Raw genomic sequence first — 23,099 nt, forward strand, 5'->3', positions numbered from 1 at the left:
TCACGTCAAATAAAATAGTTCTTATTCCATGTTTACTTTCCAAAATAATAGTTGAAAAGGACAAAGTACTTAAACAATTGACTTTTAATTATTTATTTAAATCCAGAGTGCAATTTTTTCCATTATTTTGAAAAGAATATCTGAGAAATCATAATTCAGAACTACACCACCGACCGGCACTTTTGACTCATCACTGTCATCTTGCCAAATATTCCTCCTCTCGCGAATTTTTCAACATGGCGATCGGCGTGGCACTTGTTTTGTGCAGTGTTTTGGCGATTATTTCCACCGTACAGGGTGGAGGGAAAACATTGGTTTTACTGGATTCACCGGGCATAAAAGAATCTCACTCAATATTCTTCAATTCACTGCAAGGTAAAGTGTTTTGAGCTCAATCGAGCCCTGCTTTTTTAGTGTCGTCCGCACGATAGTTTATGCATAATCTAATTCGTGATTTTTTTTTTACATTTTCTTTATTTTTATTATTTATAAATTAACAATATTATAATATTTTTACGGAAAAAGAATCCATATATGGCCGTTAGTCCTACTATTTTTATTCCTGCAATAACCTATCAACTAATGATCAGAAAGCGATAACATGTCCTAAAAAGTCAAATTTAGTAGGGAAAATATTGAACTTGAAGCGTACTAAATATACTGAGAAAATAGTAGGCTAGTTAGATTTTTTCAGACCACTCTCATTTGTGGACAGGGTGTCTAGTGATGTCCAGGTATGGAATTAATATTTCTGAATATTGCATCCTGTCCTGTCACCTTTTTTTCATGGGATAGGCGTAGGCCTATAAATTATTTCAATAAAGGTCCGTCATTGCATGGAGGAATAAGACATGAATCTTGCACTGAGAAACATTTCCAATTTTGTTAGAAAATAGGGCCTACTTTGAAAATGCACTCGACCCACCATAGACTTTGTACACAACCAAAGCATAGAAATGGCCTCTGGATTCTTTCCTTCCGAAGTTTTACCAATCAAGCTACCAAAGCGCTCTGGTTGAAAGGGCAGTTATATTATAAATTTGATATTGATTCGCAATTGTATTTTTGCAATGTTGTATTAATTAGCAGTTACAAATTGATAGCCACTGCATACAACTTTTTTTTTTTTTGATTTTTCACCTCACCAGTAATGTGGGGATCTGTACTTTCAAGCAAGGAATTAGCTTCAATTTTTAATGTAAAAAAATGATCAAAATTTTTATTATGGTTGGTTATTAATGACCTGTCAGTCACATCCCTAAATGCCAGTGTAATAAAAACAGACCGATGTTACTTGTAGGCCCACATCCACTTAAAATTAAATACACCCTGATAGAAAACCTAGCCCCTCCTTCTCCCCATCCCTCCATCCCATCTCCCTCCATCCCATTCTCATAAATCCCCGCCTGACCAAATCCAACTCTCAAGTGACAAAAACAAGTTTGTATTTTAACGAATATATTACCTCCATCCAAGATGCACCTAAAGTCTAAAAGAGTTGCAATACTTTTCTTTTTCAGATCGTGGGTTTGATTTAACCTTTAAAACAGCAGATGACCCAGGTCTGAAGCTTGCAAATTATGGAGAGTATATATACGAACATTTAGTGCTGTTCTGCCCATCAGTAGAAGGTGAGTACAATGTACCTATGAATACTGCGCTGTTGCTTTTTAACTGGAACTCGATTATTGCAAGCATGTGTCAGTTACCAACTGAATGGTTCTGGGACTTTACTTACCCTTAAAAACAATCCTCTAGAGCCGTTAATCAGAAGGAAAAATAAAATCTACTTCAATAAAAAGTAGGGCAAAACCTAATTTGATTTATATCACCCCGACGCAAAATTCCATCTTATAATAGTCTATGCGGTACCCGCTGCTATGTACATCAGATTCGAACCAGCCAGCCGATCCCGTTAGCTCGGTGGTCGAGTGGTAAGACATCTGCACTAGAAAGCAGGAGGTCGCTGGTTCGAGTCCCACCCGAGTAATTTTTTCCAACTTTCACTTGGGAGGTAACACACCGAGTACGGCGAGTATACAGTGTTCAAACGTCGGTGAAGGGCAAAACCTAATTTGATTTATATCACCCCGATGCAAAAATTCCATCTTACAATAAAAAGTAGGATTGGATTTCAAACAATTGAGAATATATAGTTTGGGACTGGGAGACAAAACAAATTTCTCACCGAGATTCAAATTCCTCAACATTAGCAATCAAATTCACATGTTTATCATATTGTGCTACCAAAAGTGCTTCAATCGCTGTGGGAATTTAAAATCTGATATATTTCCACTGACGAAACACAGCAATTTATGGACATCTGGAAATTGTTAGGTCAGGGAACCAGACTAGCTGGCTTGCACTAACCATATGTGATACAGTGGGGGCAGTATTTGAAGGGGAAAAATCAGTTTCTTACCCAAAACACACTATTAATACCAAAAAAATCCACTTTCCTTGAAAATGACACTACTCCAGGTGCCATGATAATTTGGTGGTTTTCTTTCTTTTTTTATTGGGTGCAAATGTTGTATAGGCCAATTACCTTTAAATTGTTGAGCAAGTGTACTGAAGATTTTTTATTATTTCAATTCAATCCATTTATTGTCCATTTAAAAGATAAAAATGGAAAATTTACATGTCTAAACATTGATGAAAGCTCCAAAACAGAACACTTAAAAATACAGTTATAATGATTAAACAAGATTTACACATACAATTTTACAGCGAAAAAAAAAATGTATTAAAAATTCTAAGATAAACCGTCAAAAATAGATAAAAGGCCTTAAAACCTTAAAACCATTCAAGTGTAACCAAACCAACAAAGAAATTTAAACCGAGTAACCAACAGATCACCCCCGCCCCTATCGCTGCATTGACTCCCTTTCCATTGATTAGAACACACAATTATCTTACAACATTTCTTATTCATCCACAGAGTTCGGAGGTCAGATTGCAGAAGGATCTATTACAGAGTTCATTGATTCTGGTGGAAACGTTCTGGTTGCTGCAAACTCAGATATAGGTACATCATTTTTTGGTCCAAGTATTCAGACTTTTCAGTTTTCAAAGCGAAACATGTCATAATTAGTGCAGGGATTTATCTTACAAATTTGACTGATAGCCCTAACAGTCCTGAATCCTCCAATTTCAATCTGATTTTGCATACCCCCTAGGGAGTTAGGGTTAATATAACTGGGGGGAAACTTTTGTAAACAAAATTTGAAAATGTTTTGGAAGTTAGGATGATAGAAATTGCACTGCCTGTTTAAACCTCTTTCCCAACTGAAATTGAGTTATATACATGGTTGGAAAGCCCACAATGTAAGCTTTCATTTGGTATATAATAGAGCTCCATAGCCCCTCCCGTTCTGGAGATATGATGTATTTGCATATTAATTACTTCCTTGGAGTTCAAATTACACAACTGAGAAAACAGGCTTTGAAATAGATGACTTAGTTGTAGAACAACAGAGCGATGCACAAAAAATCGTTGTTTTCCTCACTTTTTTCACCAAAAATAACATTTCTGTGAATGAAACCTGAAACTGTAGGTATCAGAGATGTCATTCATGACAAAAAATGAAAATCACAGTTTGACAAAATGTTCACCCGCTCAATGTTGAGCAGGCCATTTCACAATAATGCTCAGAGCGACTTAATACCCTTTTTTGTGGAGCTGGTCACATATGTGCGTCTCTGTTGCGCATGGGGAGCAAAGGATGGCTATACAGTGAGATGAGAGGCCATTGATGGTCAACAAGTTGCTTAAGAGTATCTGAGTTGATTTGCTGCAACCACCTCTTGAATTTTCAGCGACCTCGTTAAAGTGAAAACATTTCTCTTGGAATTTTCGAAATTTCTCAGGGAAATGTCCGGGAGAACTCGGGGAATTTTGTTTTCTTGAAGAGCTGGGAACCCTGCATTGTGTTGCAAGAACATTGCATTGCTCGCATCTGTTGCTTATTTATCACTACAGTGTTTTGTACCTCATTTCGTGTACATTTGACCATTTTCAATGGTGCGTTTTGTTTTGTTTTTGCTACTTTGTGGCCATCAGGTGAACCAATCAGAGAGCTCGGTACAGAATGTGGAGTTGATTTTGACGAGGAGGGGACGGCCGTCATTGACCATCTCAGCTACGACGTCAGCGACGAAGGACTGGTAGGTGTCGGACAGTGCTGGCTTGGTGTGGGCAAACCTATCACAGTGGTCAGGTGGTGGTTTCTTATTGACCCTAAACTCCCTAACGTCTTTAACTAGGAACTGGACCAAGTCCATCAAAATCCATCAATCACTGTGCTTCCAATACTAAACTGTACATGACATAATGGAATCCACCACTGACGCACTGGTTGACGTTCATGGACTTGCTACACATGGCTTTTATCACAATAGCAGTACAGGAAGCTAGGCAAATTCAATCGGATACCCCTAGCACTGCTTCAGGCCATGAGGGCCAAGTCCATACTCCATCAATATTTAGTCACGCCAGGCCTTCTGGACCAAGTCCCCCAAAATGCATCAAAATGGGGGGATGGAGTTAAGGTGGGTAGGGTTAAAGGATTCATGGGTATTTTTAGGTGAAACAGAGCGATTGCTTGTTGGTACTAGTTTTAAAACATGTTTTTGTTTACCCTCGTTGACAGCACACACTTGTTGTCGCCGATCCAGCCAATCTGATTGCATCGCCAACAATGGTCGGCACAAAGAGGTCCCTGCCAATCCTGTTCAGTGGAGTTGGGTAAGCAAATAAAATTCTGGTTCCATCTAACATTTTAGAATCTAGTTTTGTTAGTAACCCTACAGTTCTTTACAGATCACACATACTCATAAAAGAGATTTTGCCACATGGTGCTATCGCAACAATTTAACATACTTTCCACCACCATTTTGGGAAAAAAAACAAAGATCCTAAGCCTCCAAGTGCTATTAAGCCTGCTCTTCTTAAGTATTCTGTCGCTGAACTCAGTACCCGAAAAGGTATACCTTTGGAAAGCTCTTGTTCTCCAGAATTATCAATATCTCAATTTTTAAAAACAAGACGAGGTAGGCTTTGTAGAGCAGGTCCAAGTGTGCACAATTTTATTCCATTGATTCAGAATGTTTATTCACTGGAATTCACTTCATACATCTGGCCTACACAATGGCAGAAAATTGAACCCACTCATTGGCAGAGCGGAGTAATCCTATATGATAGCACTGCCAAGATGACAAGTGACAGTCAGTCAGTATGAATCAGCCAGTCGGTCGATCAGTCAGCCAGTCGGCCCTCTGGGACCAGTAAACAATGCGACTTTTAGCTCATTTCGTGGTGATAAGTCGCGTATTGTCTGCGCATTCTCCTATCAGTCTGGCCCTCTGCAACCAGTAAACAATGCGACTTTTAGCTCATGTCGTGGTGATAAGTCGCGTATTGTCTGCGCATTCTCCTATCAGTCTGTCCCTCTGGGACCAGTAAACAATGCGACTTTTAGCTCATTTCGTGGTGATAAGTCGCGTATTGTCTCCACATTCTCCTATCAGTCTGGCCCTCTGCAACCAGTAAACAATGCGACTTTTAGCTCATTTCGTGGTGATAAGTCGCGTATTGTCTTCGCATTCTCCTATCAGTCTGGCCCTCTGCAACCAGTAAACAATGCGACTTTTAGCTCATGTCGTGGTGATAAGTCGCGTATTGTCTGCGCATTCTCCTATCAGTCTGGCCCTCTGCAACCAGTAAACAATGCGACTTTTAGCTCATTTCGTGGTGATGAGTTGCATATTGTCTGCGCATTCTCCTATCAGTCTGGCCCTCTGCAACCAGTAAACAATGCGACTTTTAGCTCATGTCGTGGTGATAAGTCGCGTATTGTCTGCGCATTCTCCTATCAGTCTGGCCCTCTGCAACCAGTAAACAATGCGACTTTTAGCTCATTTCGTGGTGATAAGTCGCGTATTGTCTTCGCATTTTCCTATCAGTCTGGTCCTCTGGGACCTGTAAACAATGCGACTTTTAGCTCATTTCGTGGTGATAAGTCGCGTATTGTCTTCGCATTCTCCTATCAGTCTGGCCCTCTGCAACCAGTAAACAATGCGACTTTTAGCTCATTTCGTGGTGATAAGTCGCGTATTGTCTCCACATTCTCCTATCAGTCTGGCCCTCTGCAACCAGTAAACAATGCGACTTTTAGCTCATTTCGTGGTGATAAGTCGCGTATTGTCTTCGCATTCTCCTATCAGTCTGGCCCTCTGCAACCAGTAAACAATGCGACTTTTAGCTCATGTCGTGGTGATAAGTCGCGTATTGTCTGCGCATTCTCCTATCAGTCTGGCCCTCTGCAACCAGTAAACAATGCGACTTTTAGCTCATTTCGTGGTGATGAGTTGCATATTGTCTGCGCATTCTCCTATCAGTCTGGCCCTCTGCAACCAGTAAACAATGCGACTTTTAGCTCATGTCGTGGTGATAAGTCGCGTATTGTCTGCGCATTCTCCTATCAGTCTGGCCCTCTGCAACCAGTAAACAATGCGACTTTTAGCTCATTTCGTGGTGATAAGTCGCGTATTGTCTTCGCATTTTCCTATCAGTCTGGTCCTCTGGGACCTGTAAACAATGCGACTTTTAGCTCATTTCGTGGTGATAAGTCGCGTATTGTCTTCGCATTCTCCTATCAGTCTAGCCCTCTGGGACCTGTAAACAATGCGACTTTTAGCTCATTTCGTGGTGATAAGTCGCGTATTGTCTTCGCATTTTCCTATCAGTCTGGTCCTCTGGGACCTGTAAACAATGCGACTTTTAGCTCATTTCGTGGTGATAAGTCGCGTATTGTCTTCGCATTCTCCTATCAGTCTAGCCCTCTGGGACCTGTAAACAATGCGACTTTTAGCTCATTTCGTGGTGATAAGTCGCGTATTGTCTCCACATTCTCCTATCAGTCTAGCCCTCTGCAACCAGTAAACAATGTGACTTTTAGTTCATGTCGTGGTGATAAGTCGCGTATTGTCTGCGCATTCTCCTATCAGTCTGGCCCTCTGCAACCAGTAAACAATGCGACTTTTAGCTCATGTCGTGGTGATAAGTCGCGTATTGTCTGCGCATTCTCCTATCAGTCTGGCCCTCTGCAACCAGTAAACAATGCGACTTTTAGCTCATTTCGTGGTGATAAGTCGCGTATTGTCTTCGCATTTTCCTATCAGTCTGGTCCTCTGGGACCTGTAAACAATGCGACTTTTAGCTCATTTCGTGGTGATAAGTCGCGTATTGTCTGCGCATTCTCCTATCAGTCCGGCCCTCTGCAACCAGTAAACAATGCGACTTTTAGCTCATGTCGTGGTGATAAGTCGCGTATTGTCTGCGCATTCTCCTATCAGTCTGGCCCTCTGCAACCAGTAAACAATGCGACTTGTAGCTCATTTCGTGGTGATAAGTCGCGTATTGTCTGCGCATTCTCCTATCAGTCTGGCCCTCTGCAACCAGTAAACAATGCAACTTTTAGCTCATTTCGTGGTGATAAGTCGCGTATTGCCTTTGCATTCTCCTATCAGTCTGGCCCTCTGCAACCAGTAAACAATGCAACTTTTAGCTCATTTCGTGGTGATAAGTCGCGTATTGTCTGCGCATTCTCCTATCAGACTAGCCCTCTGCAACCAGTAAACAATGCGACTTTTAGCTCATTTCGTGGTGATAAGTCGCATCTTGTCTGCACATTCTCCTATCAGTCTGGCCCTCTGCAACCAGTAAACAACGCGACTTTTAGCTCATGTCGTGGTGATAAGTCGCGTATTGTCTGGGACCAGTAAACAATGCGACTTTTAGCTCATTTCGTGGTGATAAGTCGCGTATTGTCTGCGCATTCTCCTATCAGTCTGGCCCTCTGCAACCAGTAAACAACGCGACTTTCAGCTCATGTCGTGGTGATAAGTCGCGTATTGTCTGGGACCAGTAAACAATGCGACTTTTAGCTCATTTCGTGGTGATAAGTCGCGTATTGTCTGCGCATTCTCCTATCCAGGATGACCGCGGATACAGACAACCCGTTGGTCCTTGACGTCCTTCACGGTGGCTCGTCCTCCTACTCCCACAACCCGACCAAGGACGTGACAGACTACCCCCACGCCGTGGGCACCAACACCCTGCTGGTGGCCGCCCTGCAGGCCCGCAACAACGCCCGCGTGGTCTTCAGCGGCTCCCTGGACATGTTCAGCGACAAGTTCTTTCAGGCCTCGGTGCAGAAGGCTGCCCCAGGATCCTCCAAGTGAGTTCCCCTGTCAAGAAAGTCTCGTTTTCTAATCTAAACGAGGACCTTCAAAGTTCCCGTCTTTTGTTCGGACTCGACAAGTTTGACAATATGAACGAGGACCGATTAAGTTCCCTTCTTTTGTTCCTACTTTTTGGACTTGAACTTTTTCTTGACATGTGTCCTAAGGTTTTGGACACAAAAATACCGCTCAGGTCCTCAAAGTGACTGTTATCACATTGTTTACAAGTATGCTTTAGTTATAGGAATCGTTAACAATAAAAGCGGTAATACAAAATCACCAGTCCACATTCACTTTTTATGTTAACGTGTTGGTACCACTCTACTCACAGACTCCCACGTTTGAATTTACCCACTTGTTATCTGGGTGATCGACTAAACGGAAGTTGAGGTCAACAATTATAATTTACTAATAGTCTATCAATACGCAACATTTTCAAAAGTTCGTGTTTTCTTTTCTTTTGAAGTACCCATTTGTTGCCCATGATTGGATGGGCCCAGTCAGGACACAAAATAATGCAAAAAAATAGGATGTTACACATGTTGTAGATCCTATACATGGTGCTAGATGTGCTGTATTCTCATAAAATCTCGCACATTTTTGAGGTAAACTTGCACGCTGTATTCCTGTTGGCATATTTTTTTTTTTCAGATCGGATCGTTCAGGCAACCAGGACCTAGCCTTGGCCCTGTCTGGTTGGGTCTTCAAGGAGCAAGGCGTGCTGCGTGTCCAGCGTGTCTCACATCACCTCGTCAATGAGAAGAGCACTCCGGCTGCCTACACGGTGGAGGACCAAGTGGTAGGGCAGGCTTAACCTTTCATAAAAAAAACAATCCAGAAACACAGTGCATTGGTCTTTAACTACCTACCACAAGGGCTGTGACTTTATGGGTAGCTTGGGAATTACCGGGGATGTAATTAACCCTCCTAGTTTTCTCTACTTGGCAATGCTTCAAGTTAAGCTAAATCACTTTTGCCCACAGAGTTTGCGTCCACACTTCAAATTCCTTTGACGTAATCTTTTGTAGAGTATGGACGACACTTCAAATCCCCGCACAGTTTTGTGTGGTTAAGCTCAGGGCAAGCAGGCAGATTCGGTCACACTTCACTGCTCTCCACAGTGCTGTTTTTATGTGCAGTGACTCTCTGTGTGATAAAGTTACTTTAACACTTCATATCCCTTCACCTGACACTGACCTGCAGGGTTTTAAAGGGTTTTACACATTGCTCTGAATATTGACTTCCCACGAGGAGGGTTAAAAGAAAAAAAAACCAGAAACACAGTGACTTGGTCTTGATCAACGTCTCACAAGGGTTGTATTTGTATGTGTAGTTTTGGAACAAAACAGAAACCAGCTCACTATATTCAATGACTTATCACTTTTGATGTAGATAAGTTGCATACTTTAACCCTAACAGAACTCAACCCATCAAACCCCAACAGCATGTTTTGTTGGAATCTGTCAGGATGGGTACAGTACCCCTAAACTGTCAGTCGTTTACACTGGGTTGGCACACCTCCAGAATCAAAGTCAGAAATACGTGTGCACAGTTTCCCATATGGTGATGGAATTTGTCAGGATGGGTATGGTTCCTAGTAAATCATGCTAGGGAGTTAGGGTTAAGCTGTGGATGCAAAGTGGTGCATGCATATGGTACATGCCGCCCAGTAGAGCTCTCAAGAACAGTCATGCAGAACCTTTGCAGAGTCTGTGTCTATGTAATAATCATTGGAGAAAGTCACCTTCCAAAGTTTTTTTCTACTTTCCAGGAATACAATATTTGGATTGATATTCTGGTCGACGGTAAATGGAAGCCGTTCTCGGCCACTGACGTCCAGCTGGAGTTTGTCCGCATTGACCCCTTCGTCCGAACCAAACTGACCGGCAAGAGTGAGTCCGCACTTTTATGAAACATCAAAACCTGACTAAATTAAGTATTTTTGTCTATTTTGTACCAAAGTCTCAAAGCACAACACAGTTAATACTCCTGTTCGTCGGGAGACCAGTTTTCTGCAGAGATCAGCGTAGTCTGATCTTCACCCTTACAGACATCCATTTATACTCCCCGAGTAGGTAGAGGTAATTGTAGTCAAGTGTCTTGCCCAAGGACGCAAGCACTGTGTTCCCAGTTAGGGTTTGAACCCATGTACCATTACTCATGAGGCAGACACTGTAACTATTGGGCCACAGCACTCTAGAATTCGAACCCGGGTCAGATATATGCTTATGAACTCATAGTAATGCTACTTCTCAGCAGACTACTACTTGCCAGACGAGTTAAGGGACACAACTGATTTATCAACATTCAAACACCATCTTAAGACTCATCTTTTCAATCTATCATTTAAACCACAGTGATTTGCTAGTGACCGGCGCCTTTGAATGGTTCTCCAGATACTGTGCGCCTTGTAAATTATCTGTTATTATTATTATTATTATTATTCTCAATATAATAATTCTGTATTTCTGTTGACCTCACTCCCTCAAGATGGCAAGTTCTCCACCCAGTTCAAGCTGCCCGATGTGTACGGCGTGTTCCAATTCAAGGTGGACTACAATCGCATCGGCTACACCCATCTGTACAGCACAACTCAGGTAAGGAAGAAATCTCTCATAAAAAGAACTCCTTTTAAAGGTGGAACAAAGAAATTGGATGGAGCGGGGTTCGAACCTGCAACCTCAGGAGTGCCAACTGAGCTATCCTGCCATATCTTGGCGGCTCACTTCAGCTGAAACTAAACACAGTTTGGTTGTTAGGCACCATACTTAAGATTTTTAAGCACTTCTGTTGCTTCAAACAAAACAGAATGTTTAGTTATTGAATTATTGCTAAATCACAATATTTGAATTACTGATGGCCAGACAATAGTTCCATTCTCGTGGGATAGACTGGTGTTTTTTGCCCTGTTTGTGCCCGAAATTAAACTTTTTTTCAGGTGGTTGCAGATGCTGAAGAAAGGGTGTTTTAGGTTGGAATAAAACATACAAGTTTAAAATTTTCTTAAGGAAAAAAAATTAATTTGTTGATGAGCACGTGGAATACATGAGCACGTGGAATACATCTTTTGCATTGTAATCTTTAGAGCTATCTAATGTTGATATCAATTCTCATATTTTTCATCGTCGCCTTCCTCCAACCCCTCCTACCCCTCCCACCCCCAGGTATCTGTTCGGCCGTGGGAGCACACCCAGTTTGAGCGTTTCATCCCCTCAGCGTTTCCCTACTACGCCAGTAGCTTCTCCATGATGTTTGGCCTCTTCTTGTTCAGCCTTATCTTCCTCCACCACCGTGAAGACACCAAGGCCAAGAAGGAGTAACAAAATCATTTCAGTCACCTCAGACTTTCTAAAACACACTCTTATTTCTTTTTAAGATCTTTCCATTTTTATTTTGGTGTTTTTGGGGGGCAGTTCCATTCGTGATCATAATGTAAAATAAAATGGATTTAAATGTGACCCATCACAACTAAATTGCCACTTAGCAGACCAGTGGAGCAAAGCCAAACTTTAAGGGGGTGGTTCAGTTTTTGTTTTTAGATGATCTGTAGGACTTGCAGCCAATTTCGCCAAACTTTACACAATGCCATAAGTCCACTTGCAACACAAATTCATTGCGCAAGTTGCGCAACATTTCAGCTATTAAAATTTCATGACAGTTTCATAGTGCGTACGTTTCGCTTACAAATTGTGGCGAATTTACGCAATCATTTTAGGTGGCGTAAGTTGTGGTGTAACGACTGAAAATGACATATTTTACCAGCAAATCGTGATCGTCGTGGAGCCTGTTATTGCACAACTTATCAAGGTTGATACAAGACACTGGCAGCTTTGCGTTTGAGGTAAAACAGTTTTTAAAATTGCCGCTCGATTCCAAAAAAAAAAAGACGGACCAAAAAAATATATTCAAACTGGCCGGCAGAGGTGATTTACGAACTGTTTCACGAACAAACAAAATCGTCCACAAACAGCCGTCGTAAATGCTGTTATTATCCTCGTCCAAGATGTTTAGATTATTTAAAACGTTGCGCAGCTGTCCAGGTTTCATGATTTTGATCATTAGTTTATTGCGCAGCTGTACATCAAGTCCTTCGCATGGCGTAAGTTGCGCACTAGTTCATAAAATCGGCCGCATGTCCATAAGATTTGCTTTATGTTCACATGTGTTCCTTTCACATTGGAACTGTCCCTTCTTGAAGTGGCTCAATTTTATAAGCTTGGTATAACTGTCAGGTCTAAGAGTCTAAACTTGGAATGTACATTAGAAGCTCTTTGCATTTGGGCAGATAACGTGTAGGTCAATTCATTCTATGTCTTTTTCACTCCATAAAATTGGAACTACACTCACTTTTCTGCATACGCATGTGTGACAACTGAGTTTAGGCAAAAGAAAAACAATTCACTTTTACCTTGGTGTACTAAGAGGAAAAAATGGTACTGCAAACTTCTGTGAGAGTAAACTTTTCTATCTTAAACCGTACATTGGATCATCTTGTACTAAATTGAAAGGTTTTGTACAATTTAGCTGTGCCTTATTCAAATGGATTTTTTTTTTCATTTTTAAGCGCACAGCAGAAATTGGGTTTTTTTTACAAATTTTGATGGTTACAAGCACATTGATGTAATTAATTGAAAAGAAGGGAACAAAAATTGTCTTGTGCAGTGATTTGGGAAATAAAAGTTTACGAAAAAGAAAGAACTGTTTTATGTCTTGTTTGATTGCCTAACTGTTTTGACTGCAGAATGGCCTAACCCCTTATCGGATAATCCGATATTCTATTTAATTTAGAATGCTAGATCCGATATTCTATTTAATTTAGAATGCTAGTAGAAACATCCAAGTTTTTAATGCAGAATTTTAGCTCAATCGGACAAAGCTCAAGCGTTTTGGAATTATGGTCATAAGTATTCAAAGACATCGGTCTAAAAACTTGATCGGTTCGGGGGATAAATAAGGGGATTCCACCCACCCTTCCCACACATCCACAACTCTCCCAAACCCCCCCCCCCCCCCCCCCCGCCCCTGCCCCACCCCAAAATCAATAAACTGCCTGATAGCTGGACATCACCTACATTGCATGATTTCTTCTAAATGATAGCAAGCCATGCAGACAAAATTATTTCATGAGGTGTTTAGTACCAGTGTTGTAGTACTCAAGTATACTACGTACTACTCAAGTCTCGAATGTCGAAGTACTCGTACTCAAAATGACAGTACTCGTACTCGGGCAGCAAAGTGCTCGTACTCGACATGTCAAAATTGTACTCGATCATTAAAGTACTCGTACTCGAATAGCAGTACTCGGCCGGGGAAAATGTTATAGCTTCACTTACCATGGCCTTATTTTATCGATACTCTCAGTTTGAAATAGTTGAATTGGCTTGTGGAGAAATCGAGATTTCCTGATTTTCTTCTGTGCAAGTCCGGACAAACACATTTAACAGCTAGCCGTGAGTGGGTCTGTTTATCGGTCTGACTGGGCCTGGGCTAATTACGCACAATGAACCATTTGCTGTATGGCCGTATTCCAAAATGCTAGTCCTCGTACTCGGAAGTACAAGTACTCGTACTCGGAGACCTGTTCTTGTACTCTGAGGTACAAGTACTTGTACTCGTACTCGGCAACCTAAGTACTCGGCAGTACTCGGTACTCGGAAAAAAGTACTCGACTGCAACACTGATTAGTACCAGTACTATATCTTTAATCCACGTAGGCCTAAGCTGTCTGATAGGTTAATTTTGAGATAATACAAATGATCCTATATGCCTTTGACCCCCCCCCCCCAATTTTTTTTTTTTTTAAATTATAGTTAAAGTACTTGAATAAGATTTTATTAACATATGCACCCTAAAGTTCTGAGGTTTTTTCCGCAACATTTTGGTTTTACCAAAAACGTACCAAAATTAGATAGAAGTACATCTTATGAGCATTTTCAATGCATTTATAAGTTTTCTCTCTTAAAGTTTCATTCAAGTTTTGGCACTTATGCGTAAATTGAAACTAGTACATTCATCTTATTACTGAGAACAATGAGTTGTTTAATATTCTACTGAAACAATTAAAATTAAAACGTAATAAAAATACATAACAACTACAGAATACCACATTACGTGCATGTTGCGCATGTGCCCTTGGGCAAGGCACTTTGTCATCACTCAGATGCTTCTCCCACCCAGGAGTAATTAATGGTACACATGTGAGGGTAGAGATGGTTTTTGTGGTTGGTTTTAACTGCTTTGTGCTAGCAAAGTGCTTCAATCACTGTGGGAATTTAAAATCTGATATATATTTCCACTGACGAAACCCAGCAATTTATGGACATCTGGAAATTGTTAGGTCAGGGAACCAGACTAGCTGGCTTGCACTAACTATATGTGGTACATTGGGGGCGGTATTTGAAGGGGAACAATCAGTTTCTTACCCAAAACACACTATTAATACCAAAAAAATCCACTTTTCTTGAAAATGACACCACTCCAGGTGCCATGATTTTACAGAATGCCTGAGACTATAATTCACTAACAGTCAAGTAAGGTATTTCATAATAATTTAGTAGTTTTCTTTCTTTTTTTATTGACTGCAGATGTTGTATAGGCCAATTACCTGTAAATTGTTGAGCAAGTTTACTGAAGATTTTTTATTATTTCTTATTCATCCACAGAGTTCGGAGGTCAGATTGCAGAAGGATCTATTACAGAGTTCATTGATTCTGGTGGAAATGTTCTAGTTGCTGCAAACTCAGATATAGGTACATCTTTTTTGGTCCAAGTATTCAGACTTTTCAGTTTTCAAAACGAAACCTGTCGTAATTAGTGCAGGGATTTATCTTACAAATTTGACTGTTAATATAACTGTGGGAAAACTTTTTTAAACAAAATTTGAAAATGTTTTGGAAGTTAGGATGATAGAAATTGCACTGCCTGTTTAAACCTCTTTCCCAACTGTAAAATTGCAGCTACAACTTTGCAGGGTTCCTAACCGCTTATGAAATAATGGAAAACCTTGAAAAAGAGTTTCCATATTTCCAGTCCGGGGGAACAAATTGGGGGGAACAAAATCAGGGAAAACTCACAGAATTTGACAGTGACCCAGAAGGGAAAGGTTCCTCCAGTTTGGCATATGTGACCGGCTCCACAAAAAAGGGTATGATGTCGCAAAAAAGTGAAATTGAGTTATATACATGGTTGGAAAGCTCACAATGTAAGCTTTCATTTGGTATATAGTAGAGCTCCATAGCCCCTCCCGTTCTGGAGACGTATTTGCATATTAATTACTTCCTTGGAGTTCACAAAAAATCGTTGTTTTTCCCACTTTTTCCACCAAAAATAACATTTCTGTGAATGAAACCTGAAACTGTAGGTATCAGAGATGTCATTCATAACAAAAAATGAAAATCACAGTTTGACAAAATCTTCACCCGCTCAATGTTGAGCAGGCCATTTCACAATAATGCTCAGAGCGACTTAATACCCTTTTTTTGTGGAGCTGGTCGCATATGTGCGTCTCTGTTGCGCATGGTGAGCAACGGATGGCTATACAGTGAGATGAGAGGCCATTGATTTCAACAAGTTGCTTAAGAGTATCTGAGTTGATTTGCTGCAACCACCTCTTGAATTTTCAGCAACCTCGTTAAAGTGAAAACATTTCTCTTGGAATTTTCAAAATTTCTCAGGGAAATGTCCGGGAGAACTCGGGGAAATTTGTTTTCGTAAAGTGCTGGGGTCCCTGCATTGTGTTGCAAGAACATTGCATTTCGTGCATCTGTTGCTTAGGCCAAAAAAAAAGTCTCCGGTTTCTGGTATGCGCGCGCGTCGCCGCAGCCATGCGCGTCGGCAAAATGAAACAGTTTTTTTTTCAATACAAGATGATGTCTCAAAACCGCCAAACTCACTGGTTTGACTGGAATCCTGCTGCTGCACAATTTTAACGTGTTTTTAGATGGGGTTATGATCGAGAATAAGCTTTATGTGGCCTCTCTGGACTCCCATATATTTGCACTAAGTTTAGTCGGGCACCATTTGCAGTCATCAGCCGACATTTGAAAAAAAAAGAAAAAAAAACAGGTAAAAAAAAAAAAAAAAGCCGCGTCGCCGCACCACTTTTGGGGCAAGCTCCATACCAGAAACCGGAGACTTTTTTTTTTTTGCCTTATTTATCACTACAGCGTTTTGTACCTCATTTCGTGTCCATTGGACCATTTTCACTGGTGTGCGTTTTTTTGTTGTTGCTACTTTCCTGGGCCACAAGGTGAACCAATCAGAGAGCTCGGTACAGAATGCGGAGTTGATTTTGACGAGGAGGGGACGGCCGTCATTGACCATCTCAGCTACGACGTCAGCGACGAGGGACTGGTAGGTGCCAAACAGTGCTGGCTTGGTGTGGGCAAACCTATCACAGTGGTGGTGTCTTATTGACCCTAAACTCCCTAACGTCTTTAACTAGGAACTGGACCAAGTCCATCAAAATCCATCAATCACTGTGCTTCCAATACATAACTGTACATGACATAACAGAATCCACCACTGACGCACTGGTTGACATTCATGGACTTGCTACACATGGCTTTTATCACAACAGCAGTACAGGAAGCTAGGCAAATTCAATCGGATACCCCTAAGGCCCTAGCACTGCTTCAGGCCATGAGGCCCAAGTCCATACTCCATCAATATTTAGTCACGCCAGGCCTTCTGGACCAAGTCCCCCAAAATCCATCAAAATGGGGGATGGAGTTAAGGTGGGTAGGGTTAAAGGATTCCTGGGTAGTTTTAGGTGAAACAGAGCGATTGCTTGTTGGTACTAGTTTTAAAACATGCTTTTGTTTACCCTCCTTGACAGCACACACTTGTTGTCGCCGATCCAGCCAATCTGATTGCATCGCCGACAATGGTCGGCACAAAGAGGTCTCTGCCAATCCTGTTCAGTGGAGTTGGGTAAGCAAATAGAATTCTGATTCCATCTAACAATTTAAGAATCTATTTGGATTGGGCACCAAAAACTCCATTCAAATACCATTAAGCCTGCTCAACTTATTTATTCTGTCACTAAACTCACTACCCCAAAATGTATACCACTGGAAAGCTCTTATCCTCCAGAGACCAGAAATATCAATATCTCAGTTCCTAAAAACAAAACAGGGCAAGCCTACTATGGGCTCCGTGCGCTACAAAAAGAGGGCGCCCTTTCACCTAACAACGACATTCCATGGGCGGGACATTTCGCTGGTTGACGCGCACCGTTCCTTATGTGTGACGCACGTACACCAGGGGATTTGTACTATTTACACGCAGTGGCCATGCTTCGCGGCAAATGAATTGCAGTCAGGCAAGATGGCGTCGGTCGGTCACCCCCAACTGTACTTCCTTTGCCGGTGAGGGGGTGCTTGTGAACAGAGCGGATAGCTGGTCCCAGAGCACACAAAATTCTGTACAATTGATTCAGAATGGCTATTCACTGGAAGTCACTTCATACATCTGGCCTACACAATGGCAGAAATTGAGCCCACCCATTGGCAGAGCGGAGTAATCCTATATGATAGCACTGCCTAGATGACAAGTGACAGTCAGTCAGTATGAATCAGCCAGTCGGTCGATCAGTCAGCCAGTCGGCCCTCTGGGACCAGTAAACAATGTGACTTTTAGCTCATTTCGTGGTGATAAGTCGCGTATTGTCTGCGCATTCTCCTATCAGTCCGGCCCTCTGCAACCAGTAAACAATGCGACTTTTAGCTCATTTCGTGGTGATAAGTCGCGTATTGTCTCCGCGTTCTCCTATCCAGGATGACCGCGGATACAGACAACCCTTTGGTCCTGGACGTCCTGCACGGTGGCTCGTCCTCCTACTCCCACAACCCGACCAAGGACGTGACAGACTACCCCCACGCCGTGGGCACCAACACCCTGCTGGTGGCCGCCCTGCAGGCCCGCAACAACGCCCGCGTGGTCTTCAGCGGCTCCCTGGACATGTTCAGCGACAAGTTCTTTCAGGCCTCGGTGCAGAAGGCTGCCCCAGGATCCTCCAAGTGAGTTCCCCTGTCAAGAAAGTCTGGTTCTTATATGAATGAGGACCTTAGCCCTAACCCCCTAGGCTCTTGCACTAGAAAGTATACCAAACCTAACAAATTTCAACAGCTGCATACAGGTCTGTAAGCACTGGTACCAAAACTGCCAAACTCCAACAGGCCTTGTACGGGGAACAGTACTAAACCTGCCAAACTCCAACTGTTGGAGTATGATTGACTTGGTATGGATGGGCCTATGCATTGTCGAGTGAATGGATAGGGATGGTACCAAACCTAACAAAATAAAGCAATATGTACATGCACATTTGACCACAAGCTGTGCTGAGGACCGTGGGTGAGCATACCCACGAAGAAATGCCAGTGAACTCCAACGTGTTCACAAATCTCATGCCCTTCTGCCCCGAACCTCACAAAATTCAACAGGGTCTCCCTGGGCCTTTGGTTCCCAGTCAATCAAAGTCCAACACCAACTGGCCAGTGTTCGGTACCAACCCTGCCAAAATCAAGCAAAACCCGCTGTTGGAGCTTGATGGGCTCAGGGTTGTTAGGGTTAAAAGGCCCCTGTCTTTTGTTCGGACGTGATAATTTGACAATATGAATGAGGACCCATTAAGTTCTTCTTTTGTTCCTACTTTTTGGACTTGAACTTTTTCTTGACATGTGTCCTAAGGTTTTGGACACAAAAATACCGCTCAGGTCCTCAGAGTTACTGTTATCACATTGTGTACAAGTATGCTTTAGTTATAGGAATTGTTAACAATAAAAGCGGTAATCCGAAATCACCAGTCCACATTCACTTTTTATGTGAATGTCTTGGTACCAAACACTGACTACTCTACTTACAGACTCTCGCCTGTGAATTTACCCACTTGTTATCTGGGTGATCGACTTGAGGAAGTTGAGGTCAACAATTTTAATTTACTAATAGTCTAGCAATTGGCAACGTTTTCAAAATGTTGCAAATGTTGATGTTTTCTTTTCTTTCGAATTACCCATTTATTGCTCATGATTGGATGGGCCCAGTCAGGACTCAAAATAATGCAAAAAATACGCTGTTACACACGTTGTAGATCCTATACATGGTGCCAAATGTGCTGTATTCTCATAAAATCTCGCCAGTTTTTGAGGTAAGATTGCACGCTGTATTCCTGTTGGCATTTTTTTTTCCCAGATCGGATCGTTCAGGCAACCAGGACCTAGCCTTGGCCCTGTCTGGATGGGTCTTCAAGGAGCAAGGCGTGCTGCGTGTCCAGCGTGTCTCACATCACCTCGTCAATGAGAAGAGCACTCCGGCTGCCTACACGGTGGAGGACCAAGTGGTAGGACAGGCTTAACCTTTCATGAAAAAAAACCCAGAAACACAGTGACTTGGTCTTTATCTACCTACCACAAGGGCTGTGACTTCATGGGTAGCTTGGGAATTACCGGGGATTAATTAACCCTCTTAATCTTCTCCACTTGGCAACACTTCAAGTTAAGCTAAATCACTTTTGCCCACAGAGTTTGCGTCCACACTTGAAATTCCTTTGACGTAATCTTCTGTAGAGTATGGACAACACCCCGCACAGTTTTGTGTGGTTAAGCTCAGGGCAAGCAGGCAGATTCAGTCACACTTCACTGCTCTCCACAGTGCAGTGACTCTCTTTGTGATAAAGTTACTTTAACACTTCATATCCCTTCACCTGACACTGACCTGCAGGGTTTTAAAGGGTTTTACGCATTGCTCTGAATATTGCCTTCCCACGAGGAGGGTTAAAAGAAAGAAAAAACAGAAACACAGTGACTTGATCTTGATCAACTTCTCACAAGGGTTGTATTTGTATGGGTAGTTTTGGAACAAAACAGAAACCAGCTCACTATATTCAATGACTTATCACTTTTGATGTAGATAAGTTGCATACTTTAACCCTAACAGAACTCAACCCATCAAACCCCAACAGCATGTTTTGTTGGAATCTGTTAGGATGGGTACAGTACCCCTAAACTGACAGTCTTTTACATTGGGTTAGCACACCTCCAGAATCAAAGTCAGAAATATGTGTGTGCAGTTTCCCATATGGTGTTGGAATTTGTCAGGATGGGTATGGTTCCTAGTAAATCATGCTAGGGAGTTAGGGTTAAGCTATGGATGCAAATTGGTGCATGCACATGGTGCGTGCCACTCGGTAGAGCTCTCATGAACAGTCATGCAGCACCTTTGCATAGTCTGTGTCTATGTAATAATCATTGGAGAAAGTCGCCTTCCAAAGTTTTTTTCTACTTTCCAGGAATACAATATTTGGATCGACATTCTGGTTGACGGTAAATGGAAGCCGTTCTCGGCCACTGATGTCCAGCTGGAGTTTGTCCGCATTGACCCCTTCGTCCGAACCAAACTGACCGGCAAGAGTGAGTCCTCACTTTTATGAAACATCAAAACTATTAAATTCCAAATAATTTTATCTGTTTTGTAGCCAAGTCTCAAAGCACAACACAATTATCACTCCTGTTCATCAGGAGACCAATTTTCTGCAGCAGCTTGAGATCAGCGCAGTCTGGTCTTCACCCTTACAGACATCCATTTATACCCCTCGAGTGGGTAGAGGTTATTGTAGTAAGGTGTCTTGCACAAGGACACAACCACTGTGTTCCCAGTCAGGGATTGAACCCACGTACCATCACACGAGTCGGACACATAACCATTGGACCACAGCACTCTAGAATTCAAACCCGGGTCAGACATATACTCTGACTGTGTTCCCAGTCAGGGATTGAACCCACGTACCATCACACGAGTCGGACACATAATCATTGGACCACAGCACTCTAGAATTCAAACCTGGGTCAGACATATACTCTGTGTTCCCAGTCAGGGATTGAACCCATGTACCGTCACACGAGTCGGACACATAATCATTGGACCACAGCACTCTAGAATTCAAACCCGGGTCAGCTATATACTCTGACTGTGTTCCCAGTCAGGGATTGAACCCACGTACCATCACACAAGTCGGACACATAATCATTGGACCACAGCACTCCAGAATTCAAACCCGGGTCAGATACTCATGAACTCATATTCATGCTACTTCTCAATAAAATAATTCTGTATTTCTGTTGACCTCACTCCCTCAAGATGGCAAGTTCTCCACCCAGTTCAAGCTGCCCGACGTGTACGGCGTGTTCCAATTCAAGGTGGACTACAATCGCATCGGCTACACCCATCTGTACAGCACAACTCAGGTAAGGAAGAAACCTCTCATAAAAGGAACTCCTTTTAACGGTCGAACAAAGAAATTGATGGAGCGGGGTTCGAACCTGCAACCTCAGGTGTGCCGACTGAGCTATCCTGCCGTATCTTGGCGGTGCACTTGAGTGGAAACTAAACACAGTTTGGTTGTTAGGCACCGTACTAAAGATTTTTAAGCACTTCAAACAAAACAAAATGTTTAGTTATTGAATTACTGCTAAATTACAATATTTGAATTACTGATGGTCAGACAACAAGTCCATTCTCGTGGGATAGACTGGTGTTTTTGGCCCTGTTTGTGCCCGAAATGAAACTTTTTTTCAGGTGGTTGCAGATGCTGAAGAAAGGGTGTTTTAGGTTGGAATAAAACATACAAGTTTAAAATTTTCTCAAGGAAAAAAAAATTAATATGTTGATGAGGACGTGGAATACATCTTTTGTATTGTAATCTGTAGAGCTGTCCAATGTTGATATCAATTCTCATATTTTTCATCGTCTCCTTCCTCTAACCCCTCCTACCCCTCCCACCCCCAGGTATCTGTTCGGCCGTGGGAGCACACCCAGTTTGAGCGTTTCATCCCCTCAGCGTTTCCTTACTACGCCAGTAGCTTCTCCATGATGTTTGGCCTCTTCTTGTTCAGCCTTATCTTCCTCCACCACCGTGAAGACACCAAGTCCAAGAAGGAGTAACAAAATCATTTCAGTCACCTCAGACTTTCTAAAACACACTCTTATTTCTTTTTAAGATCTTTCCATTTTTGTTTTTGGTGTTGTTTTGGGGAAAAGGGGCAGTTCCATTCGTGATGATAATGTAAAATAAAATGGATTCAAATGTAACCTGTCACAATTAAATTGCCACTTCGCAGACCAGTGGATCAAAGCCAAACTTTAAGGGGGTGGTTCAGTTTTTGTTTTTAGATGATCTGTAGGACTTGCAGCCAATTTCGCAAAACTTTACACAATGCCATAAGTCCACTTGCAACAGAAATTTATTGCGCAAGTTGCGCAACATTTCAGTTATTAAAATTTCATGACATTTTCATAGTGCGAACGTTTCGCGACTTGCGCAGCAAATTCTGGAGTAATTTACGCAATCATTTTTGGTGGCGTAAGTTGTGGTGAAACGACTGAAAATAAACTATTTTACCAGCAAATCGTGATCGTCGTGGAGCTTGTAATTGCACAACTTATCAAGGTTGATACAAGACACTGACAGCTTTGTGTTTGAAGTAATAGAGTTTTTAGAGTTGCGGCTCGATTCCGAAGAAAAAAGCCGGACAAAAAAATATATTCAAACTGGCCGGCAGAGGTGATTCAGGAACTATTTCATGAACAAACAAAAATCATCCACAAACAGCCGTCGTAAATGCTGTTATTATCCTCGTCCAAGATGTTCAGATTATTTAAAATGTTGCGCAGCTGTTCAACTTTCATGATTTTGATCATTAGTTTATTGCGCAGCTGTACAACAAGTCCTTCGCATGGCGTAAGTTTACTTGCGCACTAGTTCGTAAAATCGGCCGCATGTCCATAAGATTTGCTTTGTGTTCACATGTGTTCCTTTCACATTGGAACTGTCCCTTCTTGAAGTGGCTCAATTTTATAAG

At 42.0% G+C, this 23,099-nt stretch overlaps 1 protein-coding gene across 2 annotated transcripts; it reads left to right on the top strand.

The window, feature by feature from the left end:
• Positions 1-194: 194 nt before the first annotated feature.
• LOC119745864 (dolichyl-diphosphooligosaccharide--protein glycosyltransferase 48 kDa subunit-like) lies at positions 195-22,480 on the top strand. 2 transcript variants are annotated; one of them, XM_038222506.1, is made up of 10 exons: positions 195-375; positions 1,521-1,631; positions 2,942-3,028; positions 4,064-4,167; positions 17,081-17,175; positions 18,021-18,263; positions 19,435-19,582; positions 20,531-20,651; positions 21,379-21,485; positions 22,027-22,480. In XM_038222506.1, exons 1-10 carry the CDS (start codon positions 237-239, stop codon positions 22,180-22,182), a joined length of 1,311 nt encoding a protein of 436 aa, XP_038078434.1. In that variant the 5' UTR covers positions 195-236; the 3' UTR covers positions 22,183-22,480. The 2 variants fall into 2 exon arrangements, with proteins under 2 accessions (XP_038078434.1, XP_038078431.1); XM_038222503.1 differs by lacking the exons at positions 17,081-17,175; positions 18,021-18,263; positions 19,435-19,582; ... (1 more) ...; positions 21,379-21,485; positions 22,027-22,480 and adding exons at positions 4,653-4,747; positions 7,998-8,240; positions 8,896-9,043; ... (1 more) ...; positions 10,735-10,841; positions 11,409-12,939.
• Positions 22,481-23,099: the final 619 nt, after the last annotated feature.

This window comes from Patiria miniata, unplaced genomic scaffold (genome assembly GCF_015706575.1).
Source record: "Patiria miniata isolate m_02_andy unplaced genomic scaffold, ASM1570657v1 HiC_scaffold_7, whole genome shotgun sequence".
In the NCBI taxonomy this organism is placed as follows: Eukaryota; Metazoa; Echinodermata; class Asteroidea; order Valvatida; family Asterinidae; genus Patiria; species Patiria miniata.